The 26157-nt window shown below is 36.5% G+C and overlaps 1 protein-coding gene and 1 long non-coding RNA gene across 2 annotated transcripts; both read left to right on the forward strand.

Moving 5' to 3' along the window:
• Window positions 1–739: 739 nt before the first annotated feature.
• On the forward strand, window positions 740–21947 carry LOC140812582 (cytochrome b5 domain-containing protein RLF-like). The gene is made up of 5 exons (XM_073170894.1): window positions 740–939; window positions 1011–1032; window positions 1189–1282; window positions 1522–1888; window positions 21813–21947. Exons 3-5 carry the CDS (start codon window positions 1250–1252, stop codon window positions 21851–21853), a joined length of 441 nt encoding a protein of 146 aa, XP_073026995.1. The 5' UTR covers window positions 740–939; window positions 1011–1032; window positions 1189–1249; the 3' UTR covers window positions 21854–21947.
• LOC140812350 (uncharacterized) lies at window positions 2674–14879 on the forward strand. The gene is made up of 2 exons (XR_012113649.1): window positions 2674–3279; window positions 14644–14879. It is a non-coding gene; the product is annotated as an uncharacterized lncRNA (long non-coding RNA).
• Window positions 21948–26157: the final 4210 nt, after the last annotated feature.

Raw genomic sequence — 26157 nt, forward strand, 5'->3', positions numbered from 1 at the left:
ATTCAATTGCGTAAAACCGGGAATAATTATAACTTTGTGCTTTTGTTATTTTGAAAGTTTGTTATTACATAAACATATTTATATATTGTTTTATTTAGAATTTGATTTGATATTATTAGATTTATATTACTTAAAATACTATATATAAAAGTATTTTAAGTAATATAAATCTAATAATATCAAATCAAATTCTAAATAAAACAATATATAAATATGTTTATGTAATAACAAACTTTCAAAATAACAAAAGCACAAAGTTATAATTATTCCCGGTTTTACGCAATTGAATTATATACTAAGTAAGTTTTAGTATCATTGGACTCTATGTGAACTCTAATTCAATCTCATCTTGTTCATATCAAGATATTTTTTTGTATTGAATCGATGGATTTCTGGAATAATAAGATAAAAAAGATCTTATTTATTAATTATTTGAGAATTATTAGTACCAATTGGTGTATTTTGATTTATATTAATATCGATCGTAATCCAGGTTTCAATGTCTACTTTTTGTATAAGATAAAAAATGATAATTTTCCAATCAAAATATTTTCTATCAGCATGTTTTTCCTTAGGTAGAATATTTACCTTTCCTTCAATTTTTTTTTTTTTTTTTAATGGATAGCTTGTCACATAACAATTTATAAAAAAATAATATTTAATCACTGTTTTTACCCTTTAAAATATCAAAGCATTATAATTACAATCAAACAAATATTGGTTAAACTCTCGCTACAAATTAAAAGGAAGGAATTCAAGCAATTGATTCCAGATTTTGTGTTGTATAGTAATAACAAGAAAAATGATCAAATCAGCTGTTGCTTGATCTTCCCCTGAAGCTGCTGAGACCAGAAAACTCAAAAAAGTACGCAGACACGCCTTCTTCCCCTGCCTACATAAATAATTGGTGTGGTGGGCGTGTTCTATATTCTTGTATAAGTTTCTTTGTTTATGTGAATTGGTGAGGTTACTGAGAATATTTTTTGACAAATACCATTTTGTATAGTTAGGAACCCGGAAGAGAATTCACAAGTAATTTTCGGAATTTTAAGCTGAATGCTCGTGTTAGAGGTCGTTTGCCAGTAAATATTCATTTGATACTATGATGGGTTGTTGAATTCGATTTTTTATAGTTGAAATATCCGATGCCTTGGTCCATTATTTACTTGATTATTCTGTTTGATAAAGGGATTGAATCCTCTAAGGGAAAGAATACCTGACACTTCTTGGACTCGTCGTTCAGGCTACAATGGCTGATGGGGATGATTTTACCTTTTGTCGAGTAAGTGTTTCGTTTTTTCATGATATATTTTATCTTCTCGTTGATAAAGTATCGATCTTTGAAAAAATCTGGTACTTCTTGATACGAGTATCTCTTTTCATTCGAGTGGAACAACTGCCTTGCTTATTCTCTCTTGGCCTTTGCCAAGTTTCAGAGCTTATACACCTTCATCTTGTTTTTCTTCTTTAACTTTCAGTTGTTCTTTCTGTTAAAAATTTAAATATGGTTCACGTGACTAGGTTGAGAAGCCTGTAGATGGTGTTGAAGATCAGCATGTTGCCGTGGGTATTGGTGGAATTCATATAGACGATCAAAATGCTAATGGTAGTCGAGATAGTGGTAGTATATGGAAAGTTGGTGTTCCTTCTCAGAAAACTGTAGGCACGTTGACTTTTAAGGTCATTGATGCATCAACTCAGGAAGTAATGAACGAGCGGCCCAAGTTGGATTTAAAAGAGGTTGCTGGAAGTACAAGTAAGGAGCCGCTGGAACAGAAAACTCTTGTGAAGAAGCCCATGCCCCGAAGAAAGGTTGGCCCATGCCCCGAAGAAAGGTTTAGCCCACTGGACTGGCTTAAGCTCACAAGAACGCATCCTGACCTCGCAGGTTATGACCATTTTGTGGATTTTTGATTGGGTGTTTGGTGTTGCACGAATTCTATGATCCTGATTTCTGATGAAATTTAACTGTGCACAAACTTAAAAATTATTTTTGGAACTTGGTTGTTTTGCCATTATATGTTTGAAAACGAGAATATTTCAGTAGTGATTTTAAGAGTCTTGGGTGCCTAATGTTAAGATGTTATCAGCTAAAGTTAGTGGTGATCAGTTACTCGTTTGAAGACATAAGAGTTCCATTAAATCTTTCTTTTTGATGTTTCTCATCTTTCCCCTGAGAAGCACTGTTGGCCATTTTTCCTCGCGTTGTTTTCTTTATATCAATCGTAACTAACGTAAGTTGCCCTAAAGTGCATTGATAATTGTAGCGCTCTTACCCGAGTCACTACTAAGCAGACTAATAAACATACATAATTAAATTTGATAACAACAATTAAAAAACGTAAACCAAATAACTCGATCATCTTTGTAGAACCCGTAAATCAGTCTACGTATAAGCCATGCATAATTCTAAATTTCTAAATTTAATTGACTTCATTGTATGATTATTTTAAATGCATTTTTTGAAGTTAATTATTTTATTATTTCAGCTCAGTAGTTGATTTTTAGCATTTCAGTTATTTCAGTGAGGCCGGACTGGAGTTGGAGTTTTGAGATAGGATTTAAGATTCGAGAAATACATCCGAGAGTTTATTTAACTAGCAAGTAAGTTCATTTAAGTTAATAAGAAGATTTGAGGATTTAATTTAAGTTGCTTGAGTTGATGAAGAAATGAGCTCATTTAAGTTACTTAATTAAGGGGTTAGCTCACTAAATTAATTAAAGGGTTAGTAAGGCTTTTAAGGTTTATTAGTTGACTAGATAACCAACACCTCCCACTCATTTTTTTTATTATGAATTTCGGCCACCCCAATTGCCAAGGCAAACTCATTTCCAACTCATTCAACTTTGATCCCTTTTTGATGTTTAAATTGTGGGATAATTATATGATTTTGGGAGTACCATTTAATTATTATTAGAGCATTATCCTAACCTATTCCTAGTCTAGATTAACAAGAAAAAAATCGGTCATCAACCCTTCTAGAAGTGCCCCAATAATAGTTGATATCAAACATGTGCAAATATTAAATGTGTGGTAGACTTGGCCTTGCATTTATGCCCTTTGTTTGTGGATCTTGTTCCTCACATTTCATACCATCATCCTCACTCCTCCATGACTGAAATTCAGAGAGCTTAGAGTGTAAAATTTCGTGAGGTGCTTAGCCAAAAAGAGAGAAGAAAAATAGAGAGAAGGGAAGGAAAGGTAGTGAAGCAAGCAACTCCGTCTCCTCCGCGCCGAATCGTCTCATTCTTTTCGTTTTCTTTCGAAACGAATCCAAGGCATGTATATACTTTTTCTAAACCTCAATCAAGTCATATTATCAAGTATTTTTCAGTACATGATCAGATTTCATCATGCAAAAACCAAACACATATCAAATTTGTCAAAAGAAAATGCATGCAGATTTTTCGGTTTTTCTTGGGCAGCTTCATGGTTTGCTTTGTGTTGTGGATTTCAGGTTATGGTTCGACTCCAGGCTCCCAAGGCTGTTCCTATACATGTAATAGGATGTATTAGGACCATGTTGGTCCATTCATTTAGCCCCCACCCTTGCTGGAAACCGAAATGACAGCAAGTTCCCCATAGGTGCAGGAAATGGTGTTCGAAAAATTTCAGTTTCTTGTCTTGAGGGTTGGATCTGATCTTGGCTGCTCTAAGGGCTCTTAGCCATGGTTGGATCACTCCCCTAGCATGTCTAAGACATGACTAAGTCGCCATTTTGGTGGCTTGGTCCATGGCTCCTCGGTTTTTAATTAAAACATCACAACAGCCCATTCCCTCTCGGCCCTTCAGTTTTTGGACAGCATATGTATTTAGAGTTTGGTGGTTTGGTATGGATCTTGGTTGGCCTATGGCCCTTAGCCACGGTTCATACCATACCTCTAGATGTCTAGATCGCGTCTGAAAGCGGACCGGTTACGGTGGCCGGAAACGCAACGGAAGCAAAAATTTTCGATTTTTAAGCCAAAATTCGGCCACCACATGTTCTTGTGTAATATTTACAAAAACAAAAAGCACCATTCATAGGATGATAAGAAAATATACCTATCAACTTTAAAAGTTGATGTTGGCTCCAACTTTGTTGTCAAACAACAAAGCTCTTCAAGGCATGAAGATCTACAAGCTCCTCCTCCAAATCCTTGAAAAATTTCCTTCAAATTAGGCCCACCACCAACTAGATAAATCCCCTCTTAATTTGCACTAGAAAATTAAGAGGATTTTTCAGAGAGAAGACTTTTATTCTCCAACACTTGAAGAACAAAAGAGAGAAGAAAAATTTGAGAGAAAAGGAAGGGAAATTTCGGCCAAGGTGAGATACAAGAATGAGGGAGTGAAGTCTAGACTTGGGTGTGGGAAAAGTGGAAAAAGTTGTTCCCCATGCCATGCATTATTTTATTAAAAAGTATTCAAAGTCTCTTCACCTCCCAAGCATGCAAACCCTAGCATGTCATGCATATATTATATGGTTTCTTAACACATTAAAAAACCATGGACTAAATTTTAATTATCTCAAACACATTTGAGATTAATTAAATACTACTTGAATTTATTCAAGTCCCACTAGTTAAATAATTATTTTAATTGAGCTCTACAAGACTCAATATTATTTAATTAATTCAACACTTGAATTAATTTAATTATTTAGACTCTACTAGGTCCACTAGTGTTTAATTAATTCAACACTTGAATTAATTTAATTTAGTCCACAATAATGTTTATGAAAATCACAATTTTCAACTACATTATTTACTTGGCCAAATTTTAATCTTAGGAACACTTCCATAAATTAAAATTTATGTTTCTCTCTTAGAAGTCATACTTCTATTTTTATTTATGCTTATAAACACATTTATAAGCCGTTCAACACATTGAACAATTTTTTACTTCTCATCGGGATTTACAAAGCTAGTACTTGTGTGGCCCTCAATGGTTCATTGATACAACTAGCCGTGGGTTCACATCTCTATGTGATTCGGACTAAACATGTCCTTATACGAGCATACCCCAATTGCCCCATTCTTACTTATCAACTCCTTGATAGTAAGAACGTCAGAACTCAAGTCTGATAGTACCCAACCAATCACGTTAAACGCCTAGCAGCATCGCTTACGTGATTCCCTAGGTATCACATGATAGTGCCTGCAAGAACCATTCAATTATGGTTAGCGTACAGTACGGTCCCTTCAACTCATATATCCCGATCGATTCGACAACCATTGGTTTATCGAGAGTTGTCAATGAATCGATACTATGTGTCATGTCGTAGTTGCATCGATGGTGTAATCTATGAAACACCTTTCATAATTACAACCATACTCTGGCCAGAGATTTCGATCTACATACACATGATAACACATAGGATATCCATACCCGAAGGTAAGCGGTGAATCCCCGACTACAATGCATCGACTCCTATGTGTTTCGACAGAACACCCAACCTTGCCACCTGATGACCCCATGAGAGTCGGTAAACAAGTCAAAGTGTAATTCTAGCACATAGAGTCTCAATGTTGTCCCGGGTCATAAGACTAATTCTGTACAACCATAAACCAGGACTTTTCCACTCGATAAGTGAGAACCACTTGGAAAGTCCTTTTATGGAGGGTTGTTCAGTGCACTCTACAAGGAGCACCTATCTGCATGTTCGGACATCACAATGTCCCCTACCAATGAAACATGGTACTCACATCGCAGATACTAGTCTCTAACTCGAGCGGCCTATATCCTTCTTAGTGGCGGCTGAATCGACTAGGAACCGTTTAGAATATACAGTATTACAAATATGAGTTTCATGATACTCATCATATGAGCATATCATATTCTTTCTACTATTTGTATATTCAAGGGCTTTATCTATGCAGCTAGCATGGGTATACAGATAAAGATTTGCCAAAATAATAATTTCAAATATTATTAAAATAAAGACTGCTTATACATAGAGTTTCATTGTGAACACTCGGCCAACATTTGGCTCGACGGGCACCTACTCTAACAATCTCCCACTTGCACTAGAGCCAACTACCCATATGCTTAAAACCCATTGATTCGCGATGCTTGTCGAATAATGGTCCAGGTAAAGGCTTAGCTAGTGGATCAACAACATAATCTGCGGAGCCGACTTTGTCAATAGACACTACTCTTCTTTCCACAATCTCTCCGAGGATGTGGTATCTCTTCAATACTAGTTTGGATTTCTGATGAGACCTAGGCTCCTTTGCTTGAGCTATAGCTCCCGTGTTGTCACACAACACCGGGACAGGAGCAACTCCATTAGGAATGACGTCCAACTCTTAGACGAAATTCCTTATCCAAACAGCCTCTCTTGCTGCATCTGATGCAGCAATGTATTCGGCCTCTGTGCTGGAATCCGTAATATTGTCTTGCTTGGAACTCTTCCAAGAGACAGCAGCACCGTTGAGCATGAATACAAAACCAGAGGTTGACTTCGAGTCATCGATATCGCTTTGGAAGCTAGAGTCGGTATAGCCTTCCAATTTTAGTTCTCCACCCCATAGACCAAGAACAACTTATTGGTCCTTCTCAACTACTTGAGGATGTCTTTCACAGATTTCAGGTGTGGAAGACCAGGGTTCGAATGATATCATTTCACTACATATAGTGCAAACGCCACGTCAGGACGTGTAGATATCATCCCATACATGATATTACCAATTTCCGAAGCATACGGAATGCGTGTCATCGCCACTATCTCTGCATCTGTCTTGGGAGACAGACTTGGATAGGGACACGCCATGACACACTGGTAGATGTCCTCTCATGGACTCATCCATCGAGAACCGCTTCACGATGGTATCAATGTATGTGGACTGGGTGAGACCAAGCCATCTTTTCGATCTATCTCAATAGATCTGTATCCCAATACAAAAGATGCTTCACCCAAGTCCTGCATCGAGAACTTACTCGCTAACCTTATCTTAGTTGATTGCAACATTCCTACATCATTCCCAATGAGTAGAATGTCATCAACATAAAGCACCAGGAATGTCACAACACTCCCACTGACCTTCTTATACACATAGGGTTCCTCAGGATTCTTAGTAAATCAAACTATTTGATTGTACTGTAGAATCTGAGGTTCCAACTCCTTGATGCCTGCTTTAGATCATAAATAGATCTCTGAAGTTTACATACCATATGCTCACTTCCGATAGATGTAAACCCTTCAGGTTTAGACATGTAAATAACTTTCTTAAAATCCCCATTTAAGAAAGTTTGTCTTGACATCCATCTGCCATATCTCATAGTCATACTATGCAGCTATGGCTAATAAAATCCTTATGGACTTGAACATTGCGATTGGGAAAAGGTTTCCTCAAAGTCAACTCCTTGTCTTTGAGTACATCCTTTTGCCACCAATCGCGCCTTGAAGGTCAACACCTTCCCATCCTCCCCAAGTCTCTGTAGGAACAGTTCCCACAGGTGGATCCACAAGATCCTACACTTGGTTCGAATGCATGGAATTCAACTCAGATTCCATTTCTTCAAGTCACTTGGATGAATTGGCATCAGATAATGCTTCCTTGAAGGTCCATGGATCACATCCATGGTTAGGCTCATCATGGCCTTCTTCAAGAAGCTGACCATACCTCATAGGTGGTCTCGAGACTTTCTCGTATCTGCTAGGAGCTTGTATCTCCTCTCTTGGCTCATCGGGTGTGGGTTCTATAATTGTGGGTTTCTCTCGAACCTCTTCGAGTTCTATCATCTGCCTTTTTCTATCCAATAGAAAAATCTCTTTCCAAAAAGGTTGCATTCCTAGAAACAAACACTTTTGTTTCTTGGGGATGATAGAAATGATATCCAACTTAATTCCTTGGATATCCCACAAAGTAACATAAAATGGATCAACAATCCAATTTATCTCCCACTTACCTGCTTCACATAAGCAGGGCTCCCCATATTCTAAGATAAGAATATTTGGGAGGCTTACCCATCCATATCTCATATGGTATCTGCCTTTGAATGGACATTTAGTAGAATATCTTTTACTTTTAAGTTATAGAGATCGTTTTCAAGTTCTCAAGTACCAATTAAACATTCATTCTTGTAAATGTTGCAAACACCTTTGCTAAATAAACAAGAATATCCATTTTTATCACAATAGAAATGGAAACAATGTTTTACACCAAACAGGTACAAACAAAACATCTCTTAAAATTAACTTAAAGTCATTGTTCAATAATAAGTAAACATCCTTAATAGCCTTGGCAGCAACTCTTGCTCCATTGCCCATCCTCAAGAAGGTCACACCTTCCTTAAGCTTCCTACTTCTTCCCATCACCTGTAACCCATTACAGAGATGTGAGTCACAACCGGTATCTAATACCCAAGAAGTAGAGTTAATTAAAATGTTTACTTAAATTTAGAACATACCGTTTCCAGAACACTTCTGGGCAAGATATTCTTTGCAATTACGCTTCCAATGTCCAGGCTTCTTGCAGTGATGACAAACATCACTAGTCTTGTCAGCCCTAACTGGTGTAGCTGCCACAACGGGATTCGGAGATTGCCTCAACAAGGGCACGTTCTTCTTGGGACGTTGGAAAGAACGCTTCTTTCCATTCCCATGTGGATCAATCTTCGTACCAGATGAAGAACCCACATAAAGAACCAACTTCTCTTTCTTGATGGTGGATTCAAACGTAACAAGCATGTTCACCAACTCCTCAAGGGTCGGTTCCATCTTGTTCATGTTGAAATTCACCACAAAAGGATCAAATGAGCTAGGCAGTGATAACAGCAACACGTCGGTGGTCAACTCCGAAGGCAAGATCAGATCCATGCCAACGAGCTTGTCCACGAGCCCGATCACCTTTAGGCCATGCTCATGGACCGAGGTCCCATCTCGCATGCGCAAAGTGATCAGCTCCTTGACGGTAGCATGCCTAAGAGGACGCGTTTGCTCTCCAAAGAGCTCTTTGAGATGCAAATGAATGTCAGCAGCACTCTTTGCACCCTCAAAACGCCTCTGTAGCTCATCGTTCATAGAAGTCAGCATATAACACCTGGCTATCAAGTCATGGTCACACCATTCCTTGTAAGCCTGCAATTCCTCAGGATTGCAGTCAGTCGGAGCCTCAACAGGGGGCGACTGAGTTAGTGTATATGTTACCCTTTCCGAATTTAAGACTATTTTCAAATTTCTTAGCCAAGTGAGGTAATTAGGTCCAGTTAATATGTTTTTGTCGAGTATTACGGATATTGGATTGCGAAGCGATGACATTGTCAATTTGTACTGAAAAGTAAAAACAGATAAATGTTGATGACTATTTTAAAATATTTAGTAAGATAAGAAGTTTGGACTTTTACTTCATAAATATTGGCTCCCACTGTTTTGACATCTTTCACTACCCTCTAGTGAAAGCGGGAAACTCCTTTCCTCAGTAGGTACGTAAGGTCCAATTAGCGAATTATGATCCTGAATAATATCAGCCAATCACAATTCCTAAAAGGTAGTTTCCAATTGCATCACAATGCAACCCTTAACGTAAACTTTTGTCTCACGTTTGATTAGGACCCAATAATATGACGTCGTTCATCTTTACGTGTCAAGCCTAACCCATCGATATTGAACCTTAATGGACGGTCGCCATGAGTTCCCTCAATAATATGAGCCGAAATCATGGGAGTTCCACGTAGTTCACATCACCATGTCAATGGATGTCACAGCTTTCCGGCACCCAGGGCCCCCCCAATAATATGAGCCGAGCCCCGAGTACGGGTAGCGTTCATCATGCACCCATTGTCGATGGAAGACAAGGAAATTATAAACAAATTTATAATTCCCCTTTTCGGGCTTGATATTAATTTTGAATCTTATTCAAAATGAGGGTTTTTAATTTTGAAAGGTCTCATCATTAATTTTATTTTAAAAGCTCGCCATGTTTGATCGTATGTTTGCCGGATTCATGCAACTTTGTTATTATAATAATAATAACGCACATACTCATTATTTATAACATATCATGCATATATTATAAATAGAAAACAATACAAGGATGATCAATTGCCCCAACACTAATGGCCCGTGTGAGCCAAACACGGGCCTAGGTCCAATCCTAGGGTAAATGCACGGGATGCAATGCAACTATATTATTACATTAGCATCCAATATTACATGTCTTCGATCTTCATAATCACCAAGGCCACCATCTTCCAATCTTGATCTTCCCCTATTCTAATATTTACAAATAAATATCCATGGCACATAGGGATACATCTCATGGGGTGGGAACGGGCCATAAACCAAGCCCACTTTAAAAATTGATAATTATTACAATCATACAACACAAATATCCTAGCATACACCTAGCAAATTGGGCTTGGGCTTTTGATCATCCTTCATGCATAATATCACATATCATACACCATCAATTAATTATCACTATAATTAATTGATCCAATATTATATATCTTGATCCAATCACTAACCGCCACAATTATAAATTAAATTAACAAAGTATACAAACACCTTTGTCTACTTTCAAATTAATTTATTTATAATCGAATTTCTTGTAAATCACAATTTACTATAAATAATTAAAGTCCCACTTCAATTATTTATTTTATGAGAAAATATGTGCAACAATTGTAAATTTAAACTTAAGGGCCCAAAACTCATTTTTCACCAAAAATACTTTGGTCCATTTAAATTTCACAAAATATGTTGACCATCCAATGGCCCAACATCTCAAGGCCCATGACACTTGGATTAACCAAAACACTTTTGGAAACCCTAGCCGTCATCGCCATCGCCGGAGCTCCGTCGCCGGATTCCGGCAACAACAAAAAAATTTTTTTTTTTTATTTTAAAAACTGAACATTTCGGGCAGCCCCTCGGGCTGCCCTATGCTGCCCGAAATTTTCGGGCAGCCCCTCGGGCAGCCCCTCGGGCTGCCCGAAAAACAATTTTTTTTTTTTTTGTTTTTCTTCAAAAAATTTCGGCCTTCACCATACATGCACCAAAAAATTTCTCAAGCGGTTAGAAATTGATCTCAACATAATATTACGTAAATATTACACAAAATCCGTAACCTTAGCTCTGATACCACTTGAAAGCGGACCGGTTACGGTGGCCGGAAACGCAACGGAAGCAAAAATTTTCGATTTTTAAGCCAAAATTCGGCCACCACATGTTCTTGTGTAATATTTACAAAAACAAAAAGCACCATTCATAGGATGATAAGAAAATATACCTATCAACTTTAAAAGTTGATGTTGGCTCCAACTTTGTTGTCAAACAACAAAGCTCTTCAAGGCATGAAGATCTACAAGCTCCTCCTCCAAATCCTTGAAAAATTTCCTTCAAATTAGGCCCACCACCAACTAGATAAATCCCCTCTTAATTTGCACTAGAAAATTAAGAGGATTTTTCAGAGAGAAGACTTTTATTCTCCAACACTTGAAGAACAAAAGAGAGAAGAAAAATTTGAGAGAAAAGGAAGGGAAATTTCGGCCAAGGTGAGATACAAGAATGAGGGAGTGAAGTCTAGACTTGGGTGTGGGAAAAGTGGAAAAAGTTGTTCCCCATGCCATGCATTATTTTATTAAAAAGTATTCAAAGTCTCTTCACCTCCCAAGCATGCAAACCCTAGCATGTCATGCATATATTATATGGTTTCTTAACACATTAAAAAACCATGGACTAAATTTTAATTATCTCAAACACATTTGAGATTAATTAAATACTACTTGAATTTATTCAAGTCCCACTAGTTAAATAATTATTTTAATTGAGCTCTACAAGACTCAATATTATTTAATTAATTCAACACTTGAATTAATTTAATTATTTAGACTCTACTAGGTCCACTAGTGTTTAATTAATTCAACACTTGAATTAATTTAATTTAGTCCACAATAATGTTTATGAAAATCACAATTTTCAACTACATTATTTACTTGGCCAAATTTTAATCTTAGGAACACTTCCATAAATTAAAATTTATGTTTCTCTCTTAGAAGTCATACTTCTATTTTTATTTATGCTTATAAACACATTTATAAGCCGTTCAACACATTGAACAATTTTTTACTTCTCATCGGGATTTACAAAGCTAGTACTTGTGTGGCCCTCAATGGTTCATTGATACAACTAGCCGTGGGTTCACATCTCTATGTGATTCGGACTAAACATGTCCTTATACGAGCATACCCCAATTGCCCCATTCTTACTTATCAACTCCTTGATAGTAAGAACGTCAGAACTCAAGTCTGATAGTACCCAACCAATCACGTTAAACGCCTAGCAGCATCGCTTACGTGATTCCCTAGGTATCACATGATAGTGCCTGCAAGAACCATTCAATTATGGTTAGCGTACAGTACGGTCCCTTCAACTCATATATCCCGATCGATTCGACAACCATTGGTTTATCGAGAGTTGTCAATGAATCGATACTATGTGTCATGTCGTAGTTGCATCGATGGTGTAATCTATGAAACACCTTTCATAATTACAACCATACTCTGGCCAGAGATTTCGATCTACATACACATGATAACACATAGGATATCCATACCCGAAGGTAAGCGGTGAATCCCCGACTACAATGCATCGACTCCTATGTGTTTCGACAGAACACCCAACCTTGCCACCTGATGACCCCATGAGAGTCGGTAAACAAGTCAAAGTGTAATTCTAGCACATAGAGTCTCAATGTTGTCCCGGGTCATAAAGACTAATTCTGTACAACCATAAACCAGGACTTTTCCACTCGATAAGTGAGAACCACTTGGAAAGTCCTTTTATGGAGGGTTGTTCAGTGCACTCTACAAGGAGCACCTATCTGCATGTTCGGACATCACAATGTCCCCTACCAATGAAACATGGTACTCACATCGCAGATACTAGTCTCTAACTCGAGCGGCCTATATCCTTCTTAGTGGCGGCTGAATCGACTAGGAACCGTTTAGAATATACAGTATTACAAATATGAGTTTCATGATACTCATCATATGAGCATATCATATTCTTTCTACTATTTGTATATTCAAGGGCTTTATCTATGCAGCTAGCATGGGTATACAGATAAAGATTTGCCAAAATAATAATTTCAAATATTATTAAAATAAAGACTGCTTATACATAGAGTTTCATTGTGAACACTCGGCCAACATTTGGCTCGACGGGCACCTACTCTAACAGCGTCATGGTCAATCAAATGGTCATTGGAACGATTCGTGACATCCAAACAAAAGCAATGCACCCTACGTGCAGAATTTGTTCTCGGTTGGAACGTTTGGTTGTTTGCTGGTGTGGTTCGAATTTTGTCTGGTCTTGTGCCCTTAGCCATGGTTCAAATCCTTCCATGGGATGTTGGTAAGGGTATCTGGTCGGTGGTGTAAGCCCCAATGGCCGGCGGACTCGAAAACGACACAAGGAAAACAAGTGCGCAGCTGCTGGAATTTTACAGCAAGTTGCTGTGTCGGTTCAGAGGCTTGTTCGAGTTCTTGGTCGGCTTTTAGCCCATGGCCTTGGACTGGACAGTGCCTAATCAAGTTATGAAGGTCATGTTTTTGGCCGTTCGTCATTCGGATCATTTTTGTAGTCGTACAAGAATTTACGGTGCAATGTGCCGAGTTGCGCAGCTGCTGTATTTTTTTGACAGCAAGTTGCTGTGACGGTTCAGAGGCTCGTTCGAGTTTTTGATCGGCTTTTAGCCCATGGCCTAGGACTGGACAGTTCCTAATCAAGTTAGGAAGGTCATGTTTTTGGCCGTTTGTCATTCGGATCATTTTTGAAGTCGTACGAGAATTTACGGTACGATGTGCCAAATTGACTCTCGAAAGAGCGTTTCTTGTTTTGGCCTCCATTCCACCTAGATTTCGACCATCATAATTTTAGGAGCATTATTTCATTATTTTCAGCGTATTTTAATCATGACGTTACGGTGGTTTAGTGTTTGTTCGCGTTGGTTCGGAGTCATGATTAAATACGAAGTCGTTAGATGTAATTGTCGCATTTTCAAACTAAATTGCATAGTTGGTCAAGTTTAAGCTATTGCATATTTTCATGGCACCGTTAGGTTGCAGCGAGCCTGGGGGACGATCCAACCCACTCCAGTTGGTAGTATTACAGGATATTTTCATTATCGCCAGTTAATTATTTTACGTGCATGAAAACAGAAAATGATTATTTTTGAGATTTATGCGATATGGCTTGTGGTTCATTCACTATGTGGGAGCATTATTTATATGGTCGCCAGTGACCGCTCAGTTCAGGTTGGTATCATCAGGTCGCCAGTGACCTATCAGTTCCGGATGGTACCATCGGGTCTTCAGTGACCGCCAGCTCAGTTTCAGGCTCCCCGGTAGTCAGTTACCGATCAGTTCAGCTTAGTGCAATGGCCACAGGCGTAAAACATAATCTCAACAGAAAATTTTACCAGTTATTTCAGTACAGGGCTCCAAGGAGCAAACATTTTTACCGTGATTATCAGTTCAGTTATGCACGTATTATAATTGCTCAGTACAGATTATTTTCAGCATCAGTACAGATTATTTTCAGCACGCCTCATGACATGATATTTTATCCCATGCATATTTTACTTCAGATTTTACTCGTTACCTGCGATATATGCATGCTGAGTCTTTAGGCTCACTAGACTTGATTGTTGTAGGTACTGATGAGACCAGGGCCGAGGACGGGGACCAGTGAGCCAGTTTGGGTTGGCAGTAGTGGCACCCGAGGACCTCAGCGCAGCAGTTATTATTTTTCCGCAAACAATGTTTTTAATCAGTCGTTGGATATTTTTAAGTTGTACTTGTTGGCAAACTTTATTTTTCTTCCGATGCAATAATTTAAAACATTGAACTTGATTCACCAGTGATTTTTATGAATGAGGCCGTTTAAGTTCTTTTAAAAAGGAAAATTTTAAATTTCCGCAAATTTTCCAAGTATGGATTTTCGGGCCTTTACAACCTTACAACCCAAACAAAAATACACTACAACAATCCGTTGTCGTAGGTCATTTTCGACTGTTGTAACTGAGGGTGTTGTTGAAAGTGTCTTCAACGACAACGGTTTTAAACCGTTGTCTTTTCTACCTACAACAACGGTTTTGCAACGGTGTTAAACCGTTGTAATTTCTACCAACGACAACGGTTTTGCAAGGGTTTTAAACCGTTGTCTTTTATACCAACAACAAGGGTTTTGCAATGGGTTTAAACCGTTGTATTTTATACCAACGACAACAGTTTCGCAACAGTTTTAAACCTTTGTTATTTAACTTTATTGACAATAGTTTTGCAACGGTTTTAATCCGTTGTCATAATATATGTACGACAACAGTTTCGACACTTTTTAGACCTTTGTTTTTTTATAACAACGACAACAGTTTGCAACACCTAAAAACCGTTGTCTTATCTATCAACGACAACGGTTTTGCATCTGTTGTCTTTAATAATTATTTTTATTAGGTAAAAATTTTGTATTAAATTTCTTTTAATTTACAATCTATATAATAATAATTAAACCAAAAATAACAACAGAAAACAAAATATTTACCACGTTAAATCCATGACTATGTTATGTTCAAAATTCATCATCCAAAATATGCTAACGATAAACAAAAAATTTACAAATTTGAATTTAGTATTGCAATTGACCGTGATCCATGTTCGTCATCAACGTGGAAATGTGGTAGCTAGTAGAGTCCCACAATATAAAGTTTTTCCAAACAAAAAATACGGATATACTGCAATCTTTTGTCATCATCGGCCTCGATCTCCTCAAACCTCATCAACATTTATGCATCAAAACCTTCCATTTCATCCCTGGCATATAATCCACACATAGAAAGCCCATTAAAAACCCATGTAAGAGATGAGATTGCAAGCGAAACATGCACTGGATACGCAGCTAACATAAATGGTGCATAGAGACGAAAATAAAGTCATAACTAATATATACTGAGGAAAATAGAAATTTCGGCATGACCTCCCCATAAGTAGGACATCCCAAAAATTTTCATCCAACACAAACAACATTTATATACTCGAAAGTAAGTCATAACATCAATTCAAAAACGAATAACATTTATATTCACGTGATAACAATACGTCAAATTTACAATATACACAAAGTGCCTAAAGAAATTAAATAAGTCTCCAAATGTTAATCTTTAATAAATCACATGACATTTCAAGCAACTGGCCTTGTATGGATATTAATGTGGATTCCGACCTATGCTTACCCACTACCTAAAAAAGAATCGATATAAATATTGATAACATGCCACAAACATACATTTAACTATTCTAGGATGATCAATATCTTTAAATGGTATTCATTTATTATTTCCGGAGTATAGATGAGCAATACATGCCCTTGAAATAAATTTATAAGTGAAACGATGCACACATATTATCTAGACAACGGGTTTAGCCTACACAAGTTCAAACTCACTGAATGTAGAACCTACAAGGCAAGGTACTGCATAATCTAGAATTGCAATGTTGAGGAATCTTCATAATCAAAACAATCATGTAGCTGAACTTGATTCATTGAGAAGTTTATGAGTTATTGAAATTTAGTACAGTGACAGAACGATTGGGGGAAAGGGCTAACAGCAGAAACCCATCCATGTATGATATGTTAAATCTATACCATTACAACACAAATGAGCCCTTATAGTGTCAATATCTTTCGTCTTTAGATTACCACATTTTGCACATGGGCAAGGCATTGCATTCGGATTGTTAGTGTTTCGCGATGCAAACTGCAAGAAATACTCCACCCCAACCTCATATTCATGTGACAACCTGTTCTTTCACATCCAATCTTTGTCCATTATACGTACAACTAAGCAACCAACAATGAGTCAAATCCTTCAAAACAGTTGTAAAAATACTATTAAGTTGGTGTTCAAAAGAGTTGTAATTATTTCGTAAATATGCAGAAACATACCTGCAAGAAACCGCCGCCGCAGCTTTTTTACCGACTGTAAACTTGAAAGTAAGCAAATTTCCTACCCCACTGTTATCTTCAATTTTGTGCACATAAAGCATGAAAAATTCATATCAGGCCCATCACGCGACACAACTACACTTGAAAAACAACCATAACAAAGGAATTACAGCTCAAATCCGCATCAAAGAAGCTTGCTCGTGATAGTTTGACACCTTTGAAATTGTTCTATCGCAGAAAATACTAGTCAAAATACTTGCAATCAAACATTAAAATTCACGTTATTTTATTATTTCAAATTCAAGAATATATATTTATCAATATACGAGGTTTAGATATTTTGATAAATGTTCATTTTTAAAATAATAACATCTAGTTACTCTATTAATCAAAATAAATGAAAAAAAACACACACACAATATTCACAACGAAATAACCATTAAAATATGTTGGAAAGTCGAGGTGTGACACACTTAATATGTTTTAACAAATGAACATCAATCGATCATTTAAATTCAAATAAAAAGGTATATCTTACTAATCAGCAGATTAATCAATGGAGTTGGAGAAAACAAAAGAATATGGCTTATAGAAAATGCATCCTTCCATAATGTTGAACAACCTTTAAATATATTGTTATTTGAAATTTTAATTGCTATATCAAATGCAGCCAATTATTAGCCAACAGGATCAAGTTCTAAATTCAAATTCCAATTGTTTGATTGCAGGTAAGCAAGTCACTGTAAAGCATAAAAATGATGTCATTTCCTGATTTATTGTATATATGATTCTCTAGAGAGTTCTGTCAACAGTACTTAACTATATATAAGGGGGTTATACGTGAGTGATATATATATATATATGTGTGTGTGTGTTTTTTGGTATTACCAGAAAACAGTGGAAGTGGGAAGGAGAAGAAAGAAATCAGAGAGAAAGTTGCTTTTAGAACCAAGTCACAGATTGAGATATTGGATAATGGATTCAAGTGGAGGAAGTACGGAAAAAAGATGGTGAAAAATAGCCCAAATCCAAGGTAAAAGAAAAAAGAAGTTATATTCAATCATGATCTTTCTAGTTTCAATCTTTTCTCACCACTCACCAAAAATATTCGCCATTAAAATTTGGCTAATTGGTTGACGACATCTTGAACCTGAACGAATCAAGTCACATATATAATTTGTGAAATAAAAAAATTGCACATGAGCGGAAGTGCAGGGACAATGAAAGATTCCAAATTAAATCCTCTCCTTACTATATTCTATATTTTTTGTTATATAAATTAATAAATATATGCAATGTATGATTTTCGTATACATTTGCATAACTTAAGAATAAGATTATAGCCTAAAAAATATATTCATTTACCCCTGTTTTCCTCACTCAAGTCAGCTGCAAACTTCTAATATGAAAATGAAAAACACACATCAATCACAATGTAAACCAGAGTTCAGTAAAATGCATGTTTCCTTATTTTTGTCTAAAAATATATATATTATTTTTTTAACATACGATGTTTATAAACTAGTTATTATATAAAATTTACTACGATAATATAATTTTAAGATAAATTAAAAATAATTTGAAGAAAAAACCAAATGTATAAAATTTATTAATGAACTCAAATCAGGATAATTAGCTAACAAATATTATGAAAAAACATCTTAAACCTCGAATTTGTATAGCTAAAGATCTATCGAATGTATAGCCTTTCAATCCTAATATTTTACAGTATGTATAGGGCCTTTCAGCTCATGTAAGAAGAAGACATGCGATATATGTATAAGGTTGTTTCCTTCGACCTTTGTCATGGTAGAGATATTTTTGTCTGCTGTAACATTCCGCATTGAACTTCACTGTTGAAACCCCCACGAGAAATGAAAATGAAGCATGCTCACCATTACAGTAAACCCGCAAGAATGGAAACAAAATCAATCAAAAAATAATAAAGGAAAACGAAAAGAAAACAGTAATTACACAAGAAAATGCATACCCGTACAAATAAGCATCAGAAGCCGAAAAGCATAACGACGTACCTTGTTGGAGATGTGGAGGGATTGGAGATAGATTAAAGAGAAGAAGATTTGAGTGTGAGTTTGGATTTACTTGTGTATTTGTGAAATCACTTGTTCCTCGTCGGCTAGGGATTTTGGAAGGGGGAAGAGAGAGACGTAGCGCGGGAATATACTTCTCTTTTTATCTCCCTTTTATTGCAAGTGTGTATTATAACACTACAATTTATTTGAAAAAGATTCTACGACAACGGTTTTTATAAACCGTTGTTGTAGGCCAACAAAAAACAAGCTAATAAACAACGGTTTTTAAAAACCGTTGTCGTAGGCAAAAAAAACACGCAAATAGACAACGGATTTAAAAACCATTGTCGTAGACAAAAAAAACACGCAAATAGACAACGGTTTTTAAACACCGTTGTCGTATAAAAAAAATTTAATAGACAACGGTTTCTAAAATCCGTTGTTGTAGACATATCTTTGACAACAATTTTTAAGAAACTGTTGTTTATGTGCGGGTTTTTTGAGCCTACGACAACGGGTTTTCTTAAAACCGTTGTTAAAAGACAAAGAACAGAAAAATGACCAAATTTTAATTTAGCGACGAATTATAAAACCGTCGCTACGTTAAATCGGCGACAGTTTACAAAACCTGTCGCTAGGTTTGAATCGGCGACGGGATTTTCTAAAACCGTCGCCGATTTAAAAGTAGCGACGGGTTATAATTCGTCGCTTCGTTAAATCGGCGACAGTTTACAAAACCGTCACTAGTTTTGAATCGGCGACAGGATTTTCTAAAACCGTCGCCGATTTAAAATTAGCGACGGTTTATAATTCGTCGCTACATTAAACTTTGTGACGGTTTTACTAAACCCGTCGCTAATAGCGACAGTTTTTTGTTTTAATTGTCGCTATTTTTAACAACGGCTCTCTAAAACCGTTGTAATTTCTCCGAAAAAAAAAATTCTAATCCACAACAGTTCACGAAAACCATTTTCTTTTCCCCAAAAAAAAACGCTAATCCACAACGGTTCAAAAAAACCGTTGTCGTTTCTCCAAAGAAACACGCTAATAGACAACGGTTCACGAAAACCGTTGTCTTTTGTCCTCAAAAACACGCTAAAAGACAACGGTTTTTTAAAAACCGTTGTCTTTTAGCGTGTTTTTGAGGGTCAACGACAACAGATTTACAAAACCTTTGTCGTTTGCTATTTTTAACAACGGTTTTCACTAAAACCGTTGTTAAAAAGCAAAAGACAACGGTTTTTTTAAAAAACCGTTGTCTTTTGAGTGTGGTTGAATGCATATTTTGTTGTAGTGATAGAACAATAATATTAGTTTTAATCGTTAATACAATCAAATCGACACGAGAATATACGAGAAACCAAATAAAATCTCCACTAGATCACCTCTGAAAACCCAACTGCTTTGGCCACTGCTTTGGCCATCCAAACCGTCTAACCTAAGATCTGTCCCGTGGAATTAGGTGTCCAATATGAAAACAAGGACGTAAGCGACAACCGTAAAATACGAGAATGTACAAGTACACAAACTGATATTATGCATATAAAATTCAATATGCTCGGATACCAAGGATTGTGTAGGTCTAAAATACAATAACGTAATTCAACTGCATGGTATTATGCATATAAAATTCAATATGCTCGTTGAAAATCGAATATCGTTTAAAAATACGACTCGGCGTATAAAAACACCTCAAAACACTTCCTTTTTGAAAACCATGTAACATATACCATATATTAAATAGTTAAAAATAATCATTTAATAAAATATTTTCTCTCATATGGTCTCCAGTCTCTGTTCCTCGATTGCGTCTCGAATACCTTTTAAAAACACATTTTTTATACATTCTAAAATAAAGCTACGTTTTAAACATGTTAACTAAGGTCTGGACATGATGACTAAGGGGCTGAAGTCTAGGCAAGCCAAGGAGCGAACCGAAGAGAGCTAGGGTTTTGTGTGTAGAAATTTTCAGTAGGTAGCCTAGGCTGGTTCGAGAGTCTTAAATGGTTTGATTTCGGTTGTATATGGTTTAGTTAGGTGTTATTAGCTTTGGTTCAAGTTAGTAAAGTTTGGCTAAGTTTCGAGTCAATAGTATTCAAAATCGGGATGTACGCTTAAGTTTAAAAACGAATCGATAAAATTATCGAAAAGCTAAATTTTAATCCTAAGGAATGTGTAAGAGTGTGTTTTAAGGTAATAGGTTAAGTTTGGAATGATTTGGGAAGTCGTTACGAGGTCAAGGGATAATTTTGGAAAATTATAAGTCTAGGGGTAAAACGGTCATTTTACACTAAAAGTTGTTAGACATTCTGGCAGTGCCCTGAATGTTGTAATATATGTTAATATGTATATTTTAAATGTTTATGGAATTTTATGATGAAACGTTAATGCTAAAAGACATGTTGCATGCTTGGTTTAAAAGAAAAAATGATTTATACGTGCATGAATTTTTATAAGTGATGGAAATATGAAAAATTGAAGGAGATGAATTGATTGTGACTAATACGATGATACGATGATATGTAAGGTCAAGACTCAGTTGACGGGTGAGAGTATCACTGATGTCCCCGCCGCCCAATACCATGATAATACGTAGATGGATCCATCGAACTTCAACTAATACGAAAGTCACAATTGATGATATTAATTCGATAAAAAGGGAAACATATATGTAATGATGAAAGAAAATATGATATGATATGTTGAAAAGAAAAAGTTAAAGTTTATGTTCATTAAAAGCTATTTTATTAAAAGTATTTTCCCCGTCGCTTGTGAATGTATATGCATTACTTGCTATCATGGTTAAGGTGTGTTGAGTCAATAGACTCACTAGGTGTGATCGATGCAGGTGAGCATGAGATTGATATTGATGGAAGTCTTGATGGTTGATATTGCTGTACTGAAGGTGCACACAACTCGATGACCGTCACTAGTTTTCCGCAAATAGAACTATGTTTATGATTTATGATTTCTTGAAGATTTTATGATTATGATGCTTTTGAGAGGTTTTTGTGAGGATGTTAGAGTTAAGTTTATTTTTGAAATAATGTTAGTTTATATTGGTTGACGTTTTACGATTTTATGCTTTGAATTACTTTCTTTTGAGTTTTCAAATAATAGTCTGTTGGTTTATTTTTAAACGGTGCAAAATATTCATATTTTAAATTCTTAATGTTTCGGCCGAATGAATTAGAAAGAAAAAATTTCTAGTAATTTTTAAGAAAAACGAGTAGTGGACATTTTAGTTGGTATCAGAGCAATGTTTTTTCAAAGGGTTATGCCCCCACAAGTTCCGAAAAGCTCAGTCGTCAAGCCTCAGGTCTGTAAGTTTAATTGCTTTACATGATTTTTATGATGATACATACATGTTTACATGGTTTATACGTTTACGTTACATGTTGAAAAGCTTTTTGAGATTAAATGTTATATATCCTTAAAGTTGCTTAAAAAGGGATTAGTAGATACTGCATTATCAGAAACTTATATTTAAATGCATGTTGGTTACGTTTAGAATTTGGAAAACGTTCAGATATAATGCCTCCTAGACGCGCACCTAGTACTGATAGGCAAGTTTAGACTAATGGGGATCGTCAAGCGAATGCACCCCCACCTCGTAATGGGGATGCTGCTAGTCGTGCACTAGAAGGCCTGGCATGCTTCTTTGAGCAGCAGTTTCAGCAGGCTCCGAGGCCACAACTCGACGTTTATTATCAGTTCCAGAGGCTAGGTCTGAAGGAATTTTCTGGCACCACCGACCCGTTTACTTCTGAGGCTTGGATTCGATCACTTGAGGTACACTTTCGTTATCTAAATATGGGAGACGCTAACCGAGTTAAGTGTGCAATATATATGCTTCGAGATGATGTTTCTCTTTGGTGGGAAGGAGCTGAACATGGTGTCTGAAAGGGGATCGGTTACGGTGACCGGAAGCGCAACGGAATTTAAAAATCGAATTATACAAGAGAAATTTCGGGCACCCCATGAAATTGTGTAGCAAATACAATAAAACACAAAATGACATTCATAGTGTGTTAAGAAATGTACCTATCAATCACAAGGATTGATGTATGGCTCCAACTAAGGTGTAAACACCTTAGCTCTTCAATGGTAGAAACTATCTACAAGCTCTCCTTGTTCTTGAATCTTTCCTTCAAATTAGGCCCACCACCAACTAGCTAGAACCACTCTAATTTTGCACTAGAAAAATTAGAGCATTTTTCTTTGAGAAGTGTAGTATTTCTTCAACAATTGAAGAACAAAAAAAATTGGAGAGGATGAATAGTATTTTCGGCCACTATTCATGCTAAGAGAGAAGGAGAGACATTTTTTTGGTTGTGGGAAAAGTTAAAGTAAAAAAGTTGCATGCCAAGCCTTGGTAATAGAAAAAGTTGTCTCCCAACCCTTCACCTCCCATGCATGCATATATTATATGGTTTTTAACAAATTAAAAACCATGGACTAAATTTAATTATCTCAAACATATTTGAGACTAATTAAACATTACTTGAATTTACCCAAGTCCCACTAGTTAAATAATTAATTTTAAATTGAGCTCTACAAGACTCAATATGATTTAATTAATTCAACACTTGAATTAATTTAATTATTTGGACTCTACTAGGTCCACTAGTGTTTAATTAATACAACACTTGAATTAATTTAATTTAGTCCATAATAATGTTTATGAAAATCACAATTTTCAAATGCATTATTCACTTGGCCAACTTTTAATTTAAGAACACTTCCATAAATTAAAATTTACATTTCTCTCATAGAAGTCATACTTCTATTTTTCCTTACACTTATAAACTCATTTATAAGTCGTTCAACACATTGAACTAGTTTCTCCTTTATAGAAGTCATACTTCTAATTTTCCTTACGCTTATAAACTCCTTTATAAGCCGTTCAACACATTGAACTATTTTTACTTCTCAACGGGATCTAGAAAGCTAGTACTTGTGTGGCCCTCAATGGTTCGTTGATACAACTAGCCGTGGGTTCACATCTCCATGTTATTCGGACTAAACATGTCCTTATATGAGCATACCCCAATTGCTCCATTCTTACTTATCAACTCCTTGATAACAAGAACGTCAGAACTTAAGTCTGATAGTACCCAACCAATCATGTTAAACGCCTAGCAGCATCGCTTACATGATTCCCTAGGTATCAAATGATAGTGCCTGCAAGAACCATTCAATTATGGTTAGCGTACAGTACGGTCCCTTCAACTCATATATCCCGATCGATTCGACAACCATTGGTTTATCGAGAGTTGTCCATGAATCGATACAATGTGTCATGTTGTAGTTGCATCGATGGTGTAATCTATGAAACCCCTTTCATAATTACCACCATACTCTGATCAGAGATTTCAAACTACATATACATGAAAACACATAGGATATCCATACCCGTAGGTAAGCGGTGAATCCCCGACTACAATGCATCGACTCCTATGTGTTTCGACAGAACACCCAACCTTGCCACCTGATGACCCCATGAGAGTCGGTAAACAAGTCAAAGTGTATATCTAGCTCATAGAGTCTCAATGTTGTCCCGGGTCATAAGGACTAATGGTGTACAACCATAAACCAGGACTTTTCCACTCGATAAGTGAGAACCACTTGGAAAGTCCTTTTATGGAGGGTTGTTCAGTGCACTCTACAAGGAGCACCTATCTGCATGTTCGGACATCACAATGTCCCCTACCAATGAAACATGGTACTCACATCGCAGATACTAGTCTCGAACTCGAGCGGCCTATATCCTTCTTAGTGGCGGCTGAATCGACTAGGAATCGTTTAGAATATACAGTATTCCAAATATGAGTTTCATGATACTCATCATATGAGCATCTCATATTCTTTCTATTATTTGTATATTCAAGGGCTTTATCTATGCAACTAGCATGGGTATACAGATAAAGATTTGCCAAAACAATAATTTCAAATATTATTAAAATAAAGACTGCTTATACATAGAGTTTCATTGTGAACACTCGGCCAACACTTGGCTCGACGGGCACCTACTCTAACAGTGTCAATCTTGTCACACTCTGTTGGAAACGAAATTCCGGCGTTTGACAAAAGATTTACCAACTGAATCCAGCAACTGAATTTGACTAACTGATCAACGTAACTGAACACGTCATCAGTCAACTGATCGCTACAACTGAAGTCTATTCCATCGTCAACTGATCTTTACAAGCTGATCTCTAAGCTGTACACATCATCAGTTGAAAGCGACAACCGACAAATAGTACAGCTATCTGCAACTGGTAGTGGCTCGACGCATTTCAGAATGAACAGTGTACGATTGTCAGAATATATCGACGTGGCAATCAACGGTTAGAATATTCAAATATCTTTAATGTGACAGTTGAGAGGGAAGCCTATAAATAGTCGAAGACAGCAGCTGAAGAACATCCGACTCTCAGTTATCTTATCTTAGTTGCTGTTACGCTGCAAAAATATCCACTTACATTCAGAAATCAAAGCTCACGCTTATCAGTTATATCAGTAGTATTCTAGACTACGCTCTGGAGCTTATATAGCACTTTGTAATCGATTGATAGATTTTCTAAGTTGTGCTAAGATCAGTTACGATCTGTAAAAGTGTTGTATACTAAGAGTTTCAGTATTGGCAAAGTGATAAGTCCAAACTGAAGTGGGTCAGTACACTTTTTTGTATTTGATCAAAGTCTTTTAGTGAATATCCTATCTTCGTGATAGAAGGGGTGACGTAGGAGTTATTCAAGTCTCCGAATATCCATAAACAAATTGTGGTGTTATTACTTTCAGTTATCATTTTCAGTTAGATACTCTATCTTTCAGTCAGTTAGTTTTCCGCAACTGTTTATTCATTTAACTGATTGTTATTGACCGACGGGATATTTAGATTCAGTTTGTAACACAACTGAAATCAGTTTTTCGAAGAATAATTTTAATTGAGCAGTGTTTATTCAACCCCCCTTCTAAACACTCTTCACCCGATTCACCGATCCTTTCAAGTGGTATCAGAGCAAGTCATATCCTTTCAAAGATTATCTATACTCAAATCGCTCACTATGTCTTCATTCAACAAGATTCCTATGTTCTCCAAGGAAGATTTCGATGATTGGAAGATCAGGATGCAGGCTCATCTAGCTGCACAGGATGATGACATGTGGTACATTATAATTGACAGACCC

This window comes from Primulina eburnea, chromosome 14 (assembly GCF_022965805.1).
Source record: "Primulina eburnea isolate SZY01 chromosome 14, ASM2296580v1, whole genome shotgun sequence".
Lineage (NCBI taxonomy): Eukaryota > Viridiplantae > Streptophyta > Magnoliopsida > Lamiales > Gesneriaceae > Primulina > Primulina eburnea.

What these genes read in the sequence shown, in the direction of transcription:
- LOC140812582 (XM_073170894.1), top strand. Translation starts at nt 1,250, where the DNA reads ATGGCTGATGGGGATGATTTTACCTTTTGTCGA. An exon ending in ATGATTTTACCTTTTGTCGA is followed by an intron (nt 1,283 to 1,521) that starts GTAAGTGTTTCG and finishes TCACGTGACTAG; the next exon opens with GTTGAGAAGCCTGTAGATGG. An exon ending in AACGCATCCTGACCTCGCAG is followed by an intron (nt 1,889 to 21,812) that starts GTTATGACCATT and finishes TGATCGATGCAG; the next exon opens with GTGAGCATGAGATTGATATT.